At 28.6% G+C, this 14,710-nt stretch overlaps 1 protein-coding gene across 1 annotated transcript in view; it reads right to left on the minus strand.

Annotated features, from left to right (window-relative positions):
- Positions 1 to 803: 803 nt before the first annotated feature.
- Positions 804 to 14,710, minus strand: part of LOC101240476 (ankyrin repeat domain-containing protein 26) — a 74,170-nt gene continuing 60,263 nt past the window's right edge. The window contains exons 36-51 of the mRNA XM_065817753.1: positions 13,730 to 13,879; positions 13,361 to 13,480; positions 10,621 to 10,791; positions 10,421 to 10,471; positions 10,244 to 10,317; positions 10,101 to 10,170; positions 9,905 to 10,003; positions 9,719 to 9,800; positions 9,609 to 9,637; positions 9,168 to 9,308; positions 8,889 to 9,035; positions 8,691 to 8,774; positions 8,545 to 8,618; positions 7,730 to 7,790; positions 7,358 to 7,397; positions 804 to 1,088 (exon numbers count right to left, since the gene is read on the minus strand). Of these exons, the coding sequence (XP_065673825.1) occupies positions 958 to 1,088; positions 7,358 to 7,397; positions 7,730 to 7,790; positions 8,545 to 8,618; positions 8,691 to 8,774; positions 8,889 to 9,035; positions 9,168 to 9,308; positions 9,609 to 9,637; positions 9,719 to 9,800; positions 9,905 to 10,003; positions 10,101 to 10,170; positions 10,244 to 10,317; positions 10,421 to 10,471; positions 10,621 to 10,791; positions 13,361 to 13,480; positions 13,730 to 13,879 (1,524 nt within the window). The 3' untranslated portion in view covers positions 804 to 957. The remainder of the gene's footprint in view (positions 1,089 to 7,357; positions 7,398 to 7,729; positions 7,791 to 8,544; positions 8,619 to 8,690; positions 8,775 to 8,888; positions 9,036 to 9,167; positions 9,309 to 9,608; positions 9,638 to 9,718; positions 9,801 to 9,904; positions 10,004 to 10,100; positions 10,171 to 10,243; positions 10,318 to 10,420; positions 10,472 to 10,620; positions 10,792 to 13,360; positions 13,481 to 13,729; positions 13,880 to 14,710) is intronic.

Here is a 14,710-nt window from a genome sequence, read left to right on the forward strand (position 1 = left end):
ATCTGTGAAACGAGTGAAGCTCATTATTGAATAATCTTTTTTTCTTTGTAAAAAAGTAAAAACTAATTGGATAATAAAAAGAAAAGCTTAAAATAAAATACAAAAAAATCGATAACTAAAAATTAAAAGTTTTATTAAAAAAAATCTAAAGTTTAATTAAAGTTTAAATATCATAAATATTGATAAAATAAAAATCACTGAAAATTTAATTAATCATTATAACAGCATTTATACTTTTTGAGATTTTTTAAACGGCGTGTTTGAAATGCAAAGTCTTGGATAACGTAAAACAAAAAATAAATTCATAAAAAAGTAACTTTAAAAACAAAAAGATGAAAAATATGTTTAAACAAATATATATTTTAAAGGCTACCAGGTCTATAATATCCTCTTCATATTTTTATATACTTTTCGCCTTTTGATGTGTTGGAATCGCAAAAACCTACATTTAAAAACCCTAAAACTTTCATATCTTAAATGATGATATCTTTACTTATTTCTTGTTCATAAGTCTGTAAACATCTAAAGTAAAATGTTTTCATTTTAAATTTTTCATAAATTTAAATAACAGACTTCATATCAATATTAATATTAACGTGGTTTCAATAACACCGAAATTAGCTTTTTCACATTTTTGTTTATGTTGGTCTGTAAATAAAAATTTCTGAATTTTTGGCGTAAGTACTTTACTAACCTTTACTTTACGGACGACCCCGTGCTAAATCAATTCACAGTCAATACTAACTAAACCGTATAACAGTTAAATATTAACAAAATCATTTAATGGTTAATAGAAGAAACTATTTTCACATTTTTATTTTATTTAGAAAACTAAACTAGCAATTTGTTTATGTACAAAATAAAAATACATTTATATATATATTATATAATTTTTTACCCTCTCTAAAAAAAAAATTGAAAAAAATTTGCTAATTAAATTTAAAAAAATATAGATTTTTAGCTGAGCAGATTTCGTCTTTCAAATAAATCAGCATAGTCCCTCTCTGCGGAGTTTCCGTTAGGAGAAGATTCTTTAATGGTGCTCCAGAGAGTTGGCTTAGGATAACTGCTAAACTGTCCATGAAGAGCTACAAAAAAAAAAAAAAAAAAAAAAAATGTAGATTTTATTTACTACGTTAGTTTAACTACAAAGACATCGTATTAAAAATTTTATAATTTTTACTTTTTTCTTTTCATTATATGATTAATATTAAAAGAATGCAATATTAAAAAATGAACGAATATGACAAATCACAGTGGGCCAATTATGGACTCAAGTAAAAACTTTGACATTATCCAATCCGTCTAAAAATCATATACAATGTTTTATATATATCTAATTAAAATTCTGGAGGTATTTTATTATATTTATTGTTAAATAATTCCTAATCAACTTTACGAAACAGTTTTTTTAAAAGTTTGGTTGACAACTTTTTTATAATTTTGTTTACATTATTACACAGATTTTTTAACTATTTTTGCATAACAACAGTATTGATCGCAATTTTATTATATTTTACTATTCAAAAGGTAATACTTGCACAGTTATGGATCATAATGTCATTTTAAGTTATAATAAATGAATAATAGAGTGGGCATAACATAAAAGTTTAATTTTTTTACTTAAATGTGCCAAATTAAATGCATCTTATTTTGGGACTGGTTTGGGCAGCGAATGAATAGTCATACACTCAAGCCAAAACACTTAATTTTACGGACCTAAATAGGCATATTCAGGCTTCACATTAAATGCAACTTGACATGTTTTGCCCGGTGGCGGCCGGGCTATTATTATCAGTAAATAAGAAAATTTGAAAACTCAAGGCTAGAATCTAATAAAATGCATATTTAAAAAATAGTAAAATTATTCAAGATAGAAGTGAAATCATTTTTTAGTCACAGAGACAACAAAATTCACATATTTTTTTTACGAAAAAACAATATTAGCATTTTAAACTCTAAAGCTCATAAACAACTTTTGCCCTATTTAAGTTCCAAAAGTGAATATGTTTTGTATCAGCAGTGAAAAATTGAATGAGTTCACTAAAAGTTATAAAAAAAGATAGAGGATTACATATAATACTAACACAGCATTCAAAAAAAGTCCATGGATTGATTAAATAAAACCTATATAGCTTAAGACAAAGAAGTACAACTACCATCACCACTGCCACCAGTTACTCCCAGTTCCATGGGAACACCAGAAGTACAATTTGAAAATGCTAGCACTCAAACCAAACATAGAGGAAGTCTGGAACTAGCAGAGTTAAGAACATTAGAAGAGCTAAGAAAACAGACCAAAAGATGCACAACCTCTAGGTCAAATGCTAAAAGCTGAGTCAAATGTCTTGCTCAGTGGCTAAACCGTATTCCCCCACAAAAGGCATTGGCTATTTTACTGGATTGTGGGTTAACTAAGCAGGACTACTAAACACAGAGAAATGAAGCCAGAATGTTGGGTCCAACTTTTATCCAACTTAAAATTCTCAAAAAGATAAAAAAAAAATTGCATGCCACCAGGAACAGAAATTGTAGTATCAGACTATTCAGCTGAAATAAGTCTGCAAGGGCTTTTAGATAATACAGCCTCTTGTTTGTGGCTGTTGCAAGAAGAAGTAAATAATTAAATTTGATCTAGCATCACTTAAACGGCTTACATTGCAAAACAAAATTAGATTTGATTGTAGTACTAGGCAGCCCATATACAAGCAGGTGATGATGAACCAGATTGATGGTGAAAGACATCTTGAAAATGAACAAATCTATTTTTCACTCGTCTTGTTCCCCTGGAACTATTTTGTTTTATTGATAGCTGTAAAAAATTAATTTGGTACAACTATAAAACTGTTTTAAACTTATTAAAGAAACAACAGCTGTATCATCAGAAGAAGAGTCTTTAATTAGAAATGCAAACCTTGAACCAACTCAATGGAATAACATTAATAAATTGCATGTCATTGAAATAACTACTTATTATTATCTGCTTCATGTCCTGCTGCCTTGTAGGATACGCCTTTTTAGGCAAAGGCTAGGAGATGCCAACTCTGAATTAAAACACCCCCTGTTTAGGATGTTGAATGCTGAATCTTCTTGACTTAATGCATGGGTTTTGCTCTGAGGCCGGCTGGTAGTCAGGTTTTCTGAACTCTGTGGTAGCTTTCAGAGAGGCTGATTCCATCAACAGCTGAAAAATATCAAAGTATTATCAGCGCCATGTTGTGCATGGATGTTGTCCCTGTTTGTACTTTTGGTGTGCATTGCCGAAGCCACATTTGGAGCCACATTTGTTACGGCTTAGGGTTTATTAATAGTAATGAGGCAATTGCTTGGGCTATTAAACAGTGTTCTGAGTACTATCTATGCTTTGAGTCAAGCTCTTCAACAAATTTAAAAATTAATGAAGTATCAAAAACTATAAAACACAAAAAACCATCATCATCACCAAGTTCTCTAAACCTATCATTCACTAATATTCGTGGTCTTCGAAGTAACTTTTTATCTGTTGAGTCTTATCTCTTGCAAAGTTCATTAGATCTACTTGCTCTTTGTGAGACTAATTTGAGTTCAGCTGTCTCATCTTGTGATCTTAGTGTTGATGGTTATCTTCCTTTAATTCGTAAAGACTCACATATTCACATGCTTGGCCTGGGCATTTACATTCGTAAAAATTCATCTATTTGTTGTGAAACTAGGTTTGAAACCGCAGACTATTCTTTCATGTGCTTTCGTTTAGCACCACTTCACTCTATTGCCTTTCTCTTTGTTCTATATGCTCTCCTTCATCTCAAGACTGCACTCTTTTTGATGTTATTTCTGATCATATTGACCAAGCCCTCTCTCTTTATCCATCAGCCTATATTGTTGTTGTCGGTGACTTTAATGCTCATCACACTGAATGGCTTGGCTCTAGTGTCAGTGATTCTACAGGGATTAAAGCCCACAAGTTTGGCCTTTCTCAAACCCTAACTCAAATAGTCAACTTTCTAACTCGCTTTCCAGACAACCCGAATCATTTACCTGCTCTACTCAGTTTTTCCATATTCACCTTTAGGTGCTTCTAAACACGGTTTTGATCTCTCTAAAATTATTAACTCATCATTATCATCAGAATCTTTTATCATCGTACCTCTTACAACTACTTAAAGCTGATTGGGATTCTTTCCATGATTTTCTTTGTGATGGCCCTTGGGTTGAAATCTTTTGTCTTCTTGCCAACAAATGTGCTTCTTACATAACTTCGTGGATTCAGGCTGGCATGGAACCTTTTATTCCCTCTCAACAATTCCAGGTCAAGCCTCATTCTCCTCCATGGTTTTCCTCACATTGTGCTGCTGCGATTGCCAATTGAAACTGTTGCTTTCATATCTACCAGAATAACAATTCTCCAGAAAACAGGCGTCTGTTTATTATTGCTAGAAACCATTGTAAAAAGGTTTTGTCTAACGCCAAAGCCCGCTATTCTCAGGTCTTGAAATCTTGTATTTCATCACAAAAATTAGGCTCTCGTGACTTCTGGAGAATCTTTAATAGTATTAATAATAAGGGCAAATCTTTAATTCCACCTCTCTTGTATGGTTAAGACTTTGTCACCTCACCTAAAGACAAAGCTGAATTATTTGCTAAGAACTTTTCATCAATATCATCTCTTGATTCCACTAGTTACGTTCTACCTGATATTGCCAACAAACAGGTTGATCCATAGCTTGACATTCGTATCACTCCAGCTTCTGTATCTAAAGTGATTTCCTGTTTACACTCTTCTACAGCTTGTGGCCCGGACAACATACCTGTTATTGTCTTGCAGAAGTGTTCTCCAGAGCTATCGTCTATACTCTCAAAACTATTCAACAAGTGCTTATCAGAGTCTTGTTTTTCAGCTTGCTGGAAAGCGGCATCTGTTATCCCCATTTTTAAAAATTCTGGAGAGTGATCTGATTCATCTAACTACCGTCCCATTAGTCTTCTTCCTATCATAAGCAAGGTTTTTGAATTAACAAACACTTAATTTCTCATCTTGAATCTAATAACTTACTTTTTGACCATCAATATAGATTTCGATCTTTTCATTCTACAGCTGATTTGCTAACAGTAATAACCGATAGGTTTTATTGTGCATTAGATAAAGGTGGAGAGGTTAAGGCCATCGCTCTTGACATTTCAAAAGCTTTTGATAAAATTTGGCATGCTGGTCTTCTCCACAAGCTTTGTTCTTATGGTGCATCTGGCAACATCTTTAAGATTATTGAATCCTTCCTTTCCAATTGTAGTATAAAAATTGTCCTCGATGGACAGCACTCTTCTTCTTATTCTGTAACTTCAGGGATTCCTCAAGGTTCTATCATTGGCCCTATACTCTTTTTAGTTTACACTAATGATCTTCCAGATATTTTTACATCTAAGGTGGCATTGTTTGCTGATGATACTACCATTTATTCTTGTCGTAATAAGAAGTCAACACTCTCTGATTGCTTAGAGGGGGCATTTGAGCTTGAAAAGGAAATCACTTCTGCTACAGCATGGGGCTCACAGTGGCTGGTGAAATTCAACACAGATAAAACTTAATTTTTTCCAGCCAATCGTTATCGCAATAATTTAGATCTTCCTATATTAATGAACGGTAATGTACTCGATGAGTTATCTACCCTTCGTCTTCTAGGATTAACTCTTTCTTCTGATCTTTCTTGGAAACCATATATCAAATCTGTTGCAAAATTAGCATCTGCTAAGGTTGCATCTCTTTATCGAGCTCAACACTTTCTTACTTCGGATTCTATTCTCTATAAATTTCAAATCCGGCCTTGAATGGAATACTGTTGCCATATCTGGGGCGGATCTTCTAACGATGCCCTTTCTCTTTTAGACAAGGTGCAAAAACGCACTGTAAACATAGTTGGATCTGCTCTTGCAGTTAACATTCAACCATAATCACATCATTGTAATGTTGCTTCTCTTTCACTTTTCTACAAATACTATAATGGGCACTGCTCTAAAGAGATACTTCTGAGATATCCAATGATGGAAATAAAGCTCTTTTTTTTTCATTCTGAATGTGCTGTGACTGAAATTTTAAAGTTGAATGAACTACTAATGAAAAAGTTGCATATCATTTTGGTCACATTGTCATCATCTCTGCAAAATAATTCTGATGTATTTCAAAAGTTCTGCCTAGAGGTAAGTTTGTTTATTTTTAAATATTGTAACTAATCTGAGCTGTCCTGCTAACTAAACTTTTATTATTATATGATTGATTGCCTATTTTAGGTGGCTCATTAGTTTGTGCAGAGTTACTCATGGTATTACATATCAAGTTTGCACAAGATATCACTACATGTACATGAGGTTGTGAGGAGAACAGTCTTGCCTATTGGCATGCTCTCTGAAGAGAAACAGGAAGCACGAAACAAGGACTTTAAACATTTTCACAAAAACTACACATATGCAGTCATTTGAAAACAAACTATGTATTATGGTGACTTAGGTACTTAACAGACCCAATAATCAGCAACATGAGGTAAGCAATTTCTCAAAATTCAAAATATTAACTTCAAGAAGAAGTTAGTGATTTGCTTCAAGTTCCAACTGAACCAAAATATGATTTATTATATATATTACAAAATATGACTATTTTTCAACAATATTTTGTCATTCTATTTCAGCCATATATATGTATGCTGCAGCAGTCTAATATGAATGAGCATTTTTTTTTAAATTAAAATCATTTATATATATTGTGGTTATTTTTTAAATTCTAATTAAAATATTTAATTTTTTTCCCAAAACTTTCATTACTAATTAGATCTAATTTGAATAAACATTTGTTTTTGTATTTGAATGAGTATATTTATTTTTGTTTGTGGTTTCATTGTAATATTTTATATTTGCATAACAAACATAAAAAATGAGTAGGCCTATTATCAGACGTCTAGATGTTTTACAATTACTTAAACAATTTTCAAACACCATTATTGTTTTATAAATTGTTGACGTAATTTCAAATTGTCAATGTTTTCTTGCATAATTTTTTGTTTTTATCATAAACTACATAAATGTCTAAATCTAAACATTAGTTATATAAATAAACCTAAATATTTAATTGTTATTTAAAATTGCTTGATTAAAATAATAATTTACTGAATGATATACTCATTAAATATTTAAATAATGCAAAAGTATACTTTTGATTAAAAAAAATTTACGTTTTCATTATTCATAAAAATTATGCCTTAACTAAACATCACAGCCTTTGTTGAAAGTAAAAGATTGTTTTAGATCATTCTTGTGGTTTTTTTGTAACTAAAATCAGAAGTAGCCAGAACCTTGTTGTAAAAAATATTTTTACGCAATTTCAAATGCTTACCTGGAGAGTATTTGTATTTATTTGGCGAATCTTCCAACAACTTAAAAAAAAATATTTTTAATGTTTTTAGATTTTCATTTAAGAAGGTAAGACATCCACAACTTATTAATAATAAATATATGTATGCCTGCTGAGAAATATATATTTATAATTTATTATAATTTATTATAATGCAAATGAAAAAAAAAACTTTTTTTAAATTTATAACTGCAAATTATAGTAAATTTAAATTATGCTTAAAAGACATATTTGAGTTACAATTAGTTTAAAAAACGACTGATTTAAAATAAATTGAAAAAATCTATGCAAATTATTTGTTACTGAGGAAAATAGACATAAATAAATTTAAAAATTCACCTTTCACCTACTAACCTTTTTTGAGATTTTAGATATCGAATCCTCAAAAAATACATTAGTACAATTGCGTTGTAAACTAAAAAAATATATATAAACAAAAATTTGTATGTTTATATATAATCATATATATATATATATATATATATATATATATATATATATATATATATATATATATATATATATATATATATATATATATATAGATATAGATATAGATAGATACATTTTACAAACTATAATTATATTTGTATTTTTAATTTTATGGGTAAATAAATAGATAAAAACAACAACAACAACAACAACAACAAAAAGAGAAAAAAATAATAAATAAAGAAAACAATATCCTAATAATTAGTAGCATGAGCAAATAAATAATAATATTCAAAACTACTATTGCAACATTTTTGAACATGGCTTCAAAGGGAGGTCAGTAGTAAATGATATAAGAAGCTGAAGACTTAGCTTTAAACAAGAAATGTAATGAAAAATAATACAAAGCTACTAAAAAATCAATATTCATTGTTTTCAAGATAAATTCAAAAACAATTTTAAGCAACTCATGCAAGAACAGAGAAAGACCTGAAGAACAGAGAAAGACCTGAAGAACAGAGAAAGACCTGAAGAACAGAGAAAGACCTGAGGAACAGAGAAAGACCTGAAGAACAGAAACAACTTTACTAGAAACTTTCATTTAAATCTTTTTTTTCATTTAAACTATTTTCCCACTATACTTAGCCATTATGGTTATATATCATTATATTCAAAGAATGGATGAACATCAACAAAAAATTATTAATAACTTGTATTAAAATATTTCTTGAACTTACGCAAGAAGATCGTTAGTCTTTTCCAGTTTTTCATGAATTTTGTCATTTAAGTTTCGCTCCTCATGAAACAATGTCTAAAGTAAGGAATATTTAAATTAGAATCAAGTTGAAAACATAACTTTCTCTACAAAAAAAAAAAACAATACCTTAAATCGTTGTGCTTGAATTTCTGATGTGTCCCTCTTGGCTAAACCATCAAATAAATTACTTTTCAGAGAACTAATTTCCATCTAATATAAAATACAAATAATTGATAAAAAAAATATTTTTTGGAAACAAAAAATCATTTGATGTTTTTTTTAAGGTTAGAGTAATATTTTGTAAAGTTAGGTTAAAAATCACACTTTTAATTGAGATATTGTTTCCTCCATATCTTTTCTTGCTTTAACTTCTCTTTCTATTCTTATTTTTTCAAATGCTTCTCTTGCTAGTGATTGTTCTTCAAGATGCAAATTAACTTCCTGTAGTTTTTTATTTACATCAAGTCGAGCCTGAATAAACAAATCCAATTTAAAAAAAAAATCTTTAAATTCTTCTTCTAGTGTATATAAAAGTTTAAAAGGAAATAAAAAGTTCAAGAGGAAAAAAAAAATCCAAGAAAAAAACTTAAATAACTGACATACTTTAGTTTCCATGTCTCTTTTATATTCTTCTATTTCTTCTCTTGATACATAATGGTGTTCATAGTATTTTTTCAAATTTTCAACTTCAACCATGTTTTCACGCAAAGATTTCTCCAAGCTTTCTCTCTCGTTAAAATAAACCTGTTTAAATATAGCAGCTATACAAAAAAGTTTTAATTTCAAAAAACTTTTAAATACTTTTAAAAATGTGGAGCACTTTTGCCTCAATTTCAAAATTTCCTTTTTTTACAAATAAAATATTTTGTATATAAATTCAATTAAAACTTATTGTCGTTATTCAAAACTAATTTAATATTGCTAGTTGCTAAAAGTATTAGGAATATTTATTATTAACAATATTAATAATAATAACTTTAAACTTTAAATTAGGAAAATATAACCAAAAGACTTTAAATTAGGAAAATATAACCAAAATCATACTTTTTCTGCAGACCTCAGATTTGCAATATCTGTAGGAAAAAAAAGATAACCTGTTTTAAACAATATTTTACTTATTAAAAAAAACTCTAAAAGCTCTATAAAAAAATAACCTATTGTTTGTTCATAGTTAATTTTTTCTAGACGAGAACGCATTTCTTGCTCTTGTCGTAAATGCTCTGATACTTGATCAAGCTATAATAGAAACCAAAACAAAATTTTAAACAGATGGTTTAGATCACATTTTAATAAAAAATAATATCATTTATCAAAATATAACTTTATACTTAAAAATATACCTGTCTTTTTAAATTTACTTTGTCTAACAAAAATGATTGTCTTTCTTTATCGAAGTCAGCATATATTGTTTGTAATTGAGATTCTCCACATTCTGTACCCTAGAGCATTATGATAAAAAATTGTGCTAATGTGTGTATAAGCATAGCTGTAATTTTAGTATAAAGATTTCAAACTAATATTTAATAAAACTTGTACTTTTAATTTTTTTTGATATTGCTTTATTTTGTTCCTGAGTATCAATATTTCTCTATGATGCTGTTCAGATCTTAATAAATACAAAACCAATTAACTTAACATGTATATAAATAAATAAAATAAATGAAAATCTAAATATACACCTTTGTTCATAAACTTCAACTTTTCCATCAGTGGCTTTCTTTAGATCTATGGCACGACGTGTCTTGCGTCTCTCCTTCATAAATATTATTTTGTAATGATGAATAAATAATGATGTTTTACTATGTTTTTACTATAAATATTTCATACAAAACTAACACAAGAAAAACAAATAATACCTCATCAATCTGAGCTTTAAGATCATTTATTTCTTTTTCCATGCCCAAGATCTGTTATTTAAAACAAAACAAAATCGTGTATATAACTATTCATTAAAAAAAAAAAAAAACATTTAAAAAATCCAAAGAAACATTTTATTAGGTTAAAAAAAAACCCCAAATGTTTAAGACAATAATAATAAGTTTAAAGTATAATTTACTTTAACTCCAAGTTTTGACCTGGACTTTATTTCGGATTCCCACAATCCCTTGTGCTCTTCTGCTTCTTTTTCACGCATAGAGCGATATAAACTCTCGGAGTGAAGTTTTTCTTCAAGTGCTGCATTGTTACCTTTAGCATTTGAAAGCAGTACTTCGAGACGGTCACGAGCCTTAGTAATAAACAGTGAAAGGCAATTAAAATTGTATGCATAATTAAAAAATGTACCCATCCATCTTAAAAAAACAAATATTTCAAGTATAATAACTTTTATATAGTAACTTGAAATTAACATTATGTTACATGTTTATTAAGTTACTATGTAACATAACATTAAAGTCAAAATACAACTTATAACAGAAGTTTCTTTGAAAGTCAAAATTAATTAAAATATTGAAAGTTGTTAAAATTATGAATAAGCTAAAGTTAAAAATAAAACAGTCATTATTTAATTTAGTTTGGACTCTTTTATGAGAACAACTTATTACAAGTTTTACAGAAATTAGATTAGCAGGTATTTTAAAAGCCTTTGCATACATTTTTTGATATTTAATAAGCATCAAAATAAGATCATAAATAACAATACTATATACACAGGGTGTTAGCCGGGAAAAAAAAGTTATACAGCTTATATATGTAACAAATAAAAAAAGGATTTAGGTGAAGCAAATAAAAAAGCAAAAAAAAAGGTCATTGCATTCTGACATTGAAAGAAAAGTTTCCATGGCTCACGCACACGGATCCCTAACTCAATTTATACAAGCAAATTAAGTTCCACACATGGGTTTTAAAGCATAGGAGGGAAGGGAAGGGGGAGAAGGGGTACAACTGCCACTTTTGTATAAAAAGTCCTCTATATCTTGAAATTTCCCTTTTCCTGGCAGACAATCCCCCCTTTTAAGATTTTAATTCATTTCTTTGTTGTGCGTACAAATTACGTTTTCTAAGCATCTAGCATAACACCTAAAATGTGAGCCTGATATAGTTTTTTTTTTTTTTACTATGATCTTTTGAACCTTCGAGGATTTTAAACCAGTTGGAAATTCAGCGTTATACGCGGTGCCATCACGCTGGCTAACACTTCGATACAATAGCGCTCTAAAGTGATTGGACAAACAGCTTTTTTGTAATAATTTATCATTAGTTAACCTTTTTAAATGTAATACTATATATGTATGTTAAATTATATTACAATTATAAAAGAAATTATATTACAATTAAAAAATCTGTGGAAGGTGGGGCTGAAGAAATCAGAAATTATGAAGAAAATTAACAGGTCTGATGGATCTAAAACTCCTCTAGTTTTTGTTCTAAAGGTGGTTAAAATCATCTCAGTAGTCTATGTTGCATTTTTGAGTGAGTATTTGCTTCCCTGGTCCAAGTAAAAGTTCAAGCAAAAGCAATGGGCATTTCAACAGGATTTCCAACCCATCTAGTCAAGAAAAGTGTTTCTCCAAGATGAAGTTCCTCATGTTTGGACACCAGATATGTGGCCAGCCTCTTCACCTAATACAATACAATGAATTTTTGCATTTGGTTAGTAATGGAGAATGATGGAATCAAGAAAAACCTATTGAAATGTGGAGACTCTAAAAGAAGAATTGACGTAGATATGGGCTAAACTTGACAAGAACATGTTGCGACAAACTTGTGGCAAGTAAATGTCTAAGTGCGTCATTTCATCAAAAGCTGGTTATTTGAACAAAAATAGTTTTTTAATACTCCTCTGTTCACTTTGTTTGAAAATAAATGATTTTCAATATAATCTTAATCTGATTTTTCACATTTTTAATTTGTTATTTGGTTTTGTGTTGCATATTAGTGTGTTATGTATTATTATACACATCCTTACAGAAACCATCATAAAAAAAAGCTGAAAATTATCATTTGTTGAGCCAATATTATTTTCAAAGCACAAAGACTTGAGTATTTAGCTCCTAATCTAAAAATTTTTATGCTTTTCATAATTGTAGTATAATTTTACGTAACTATAACAAATTTCATTTTAAAAAATTAGCTTAATGTAACAAAAAATCTGTTTGTCCAACTACTTTTGAACGCTACTGTAGATGACATTCTACAGCTCAATTTCCAGCAAATAATTGATAAGTCATGCTCCATAAAAATACTTCGTAAGTGAGAGCAAGTATTAGTGATGATTTTGTTGGCTTCTGTCTACAAAAGAGACAGACACTTCTTCTACTACTACTACTACTACTACTACTACTACTACTACTACTACTACTACTACTACTACTACTACTACTACTACTACTACTACTACTACTACTACTACTACTACTACTACTATGAAACAATTATTCTAACATTAAAAATTTATAACTTGCTATTCTGACAATATAGTATTTTCATATTTATATTATTATATTTCATAAAATGAATGGTAGTGATTAACCGAAAACACACACACAAATACCTTTATATTATTAGCTCTATATGAAATATCATTGATAATGTCATACTGAAATAGCAATCTGTGCGAGCATTAGTACATTCAATTACTAAGAGTTTGAGTTTGGACAGGTACTATCATTTATATTAGCAAAAAAATTTTGCTTTTTTGTTATTTGCTTATTCGTTATTTGCTTATTCGTTATTATTGCTTATTCGTTATTATATCTTATTTTTTCTTCATTGCCTAGAAAACTGTCTGAATTAAAGTAAGTGGATTAAAACTAAATGAATATAGAAAAAAGTGCTGCAGATATAATAAGTCTTACTTCATTTGCATCACGAAGATCTTGGAGTAAAACTTCTGCTTTTGCTTTCTCTTCTCTCAAGCGTGCTTCTATTGATATACTCTCATTTTTTAACTTGTTTATATTATTTTGCAGTTCAACCTATTAAAATGAAAAATGTTTGAAATTTTGTAACTTACAATAAACATTAAACTTCAATACAATATGTGACATTTGTCAATATTGACAATACAAAATTAATCACTTAAAATATTATATATCTCTAAAAACAATTAAGTCATAGTTTGTAGTTAATTATTTGTGGACATTATCTGTAAAATTTAATACATTATTTAGTTATAAATATTTTACAAAATAACTGTTTATCATTATTAAAATAGTAATACTTACATTGGAATTAGTAATTTTATCCACATCCGAAGATTGCTTTGAAAGTTTCAATGTTGTTTCATCAGTAATTAAAAGAGTTTTATCAAGAGTATGAGAAACTTCTTTCAATTTCTGATCCAACATACATCGCTGGTGTTCAATTTCATATTTCTGCACAAAAAAGATTAAAAAATTATCTAGATTTACAGTAAGCTTTAATGAAAAATTAAAACTTACTGTATCGCATATTCTTTTATTTTTGTTTTTAATTTTAAACTAATATTCTTTTAGATTTCATCTTCATTTTATGAGATTCTTATGAAATAACGATGTTTCAACCAAATTCAAAAAATAATTTTAAGAAGAAGAAAAAAAGATAAAATGTAGGTTGATTTGTCTGAAATAAAACAAGAAAAGCTGTTATTTGATTTTCAACTTATAATGGAGACAATTAAAACTTAAAGAAGCCAAAAAGATTTTAAAACTGAAAAACTAATACCCTATATAATACATAACTGATAAAGTTAAATTATTTGGTCAAATGCAATTACACCTTATAAAGATTATAACATGCTATGTAAAAGGATTTCATTTTTTGGAAGTAAAAAAACTGTAATAACAAATAGAAGAAAATTGCTACAAGAAATATTCCTTAAAAAGGAAAGTGGTACTGTCGTTGTTGTACCAGGCTGACTTTTATATTTAAATGTTTTATTCATAAAGACTCATCAACTTTTTAAAAACAATACTATCAATCAAAGCCTAGCTTCAATTTAAAATAATGTAGATGTCAAATTTGTGCAAGAAAAACTTATGTCAGCATGCAATAAAGTTATTCTTAGTAACTTGGTTGAAACAGTTTTATTAACTGGGTACTTGCCAACATAAAATTGCAAATAATTTTTTTTTTAAAAGATATTGTTGCAATTACAGCAATAAATTATTCATAATTAAACTACAACAATAATTTCTGTCAGAACAAAACTGTCACTTTTCTCACAA

The sequence above is a fragment of the Hydra vulgaris genome, chromosome 14, assembly GCF_038396675.1.
Source record: "Hydra vulgaris chromosome 14, alternate assembly HydraT2T_AEP".
Taxonomy (NCBI): Eukaryota; Metazoa; Cnidaria; class Hydrozoa; order Anthoathecata; family Hydridae; genus Hydra; species Hydra vulgaris.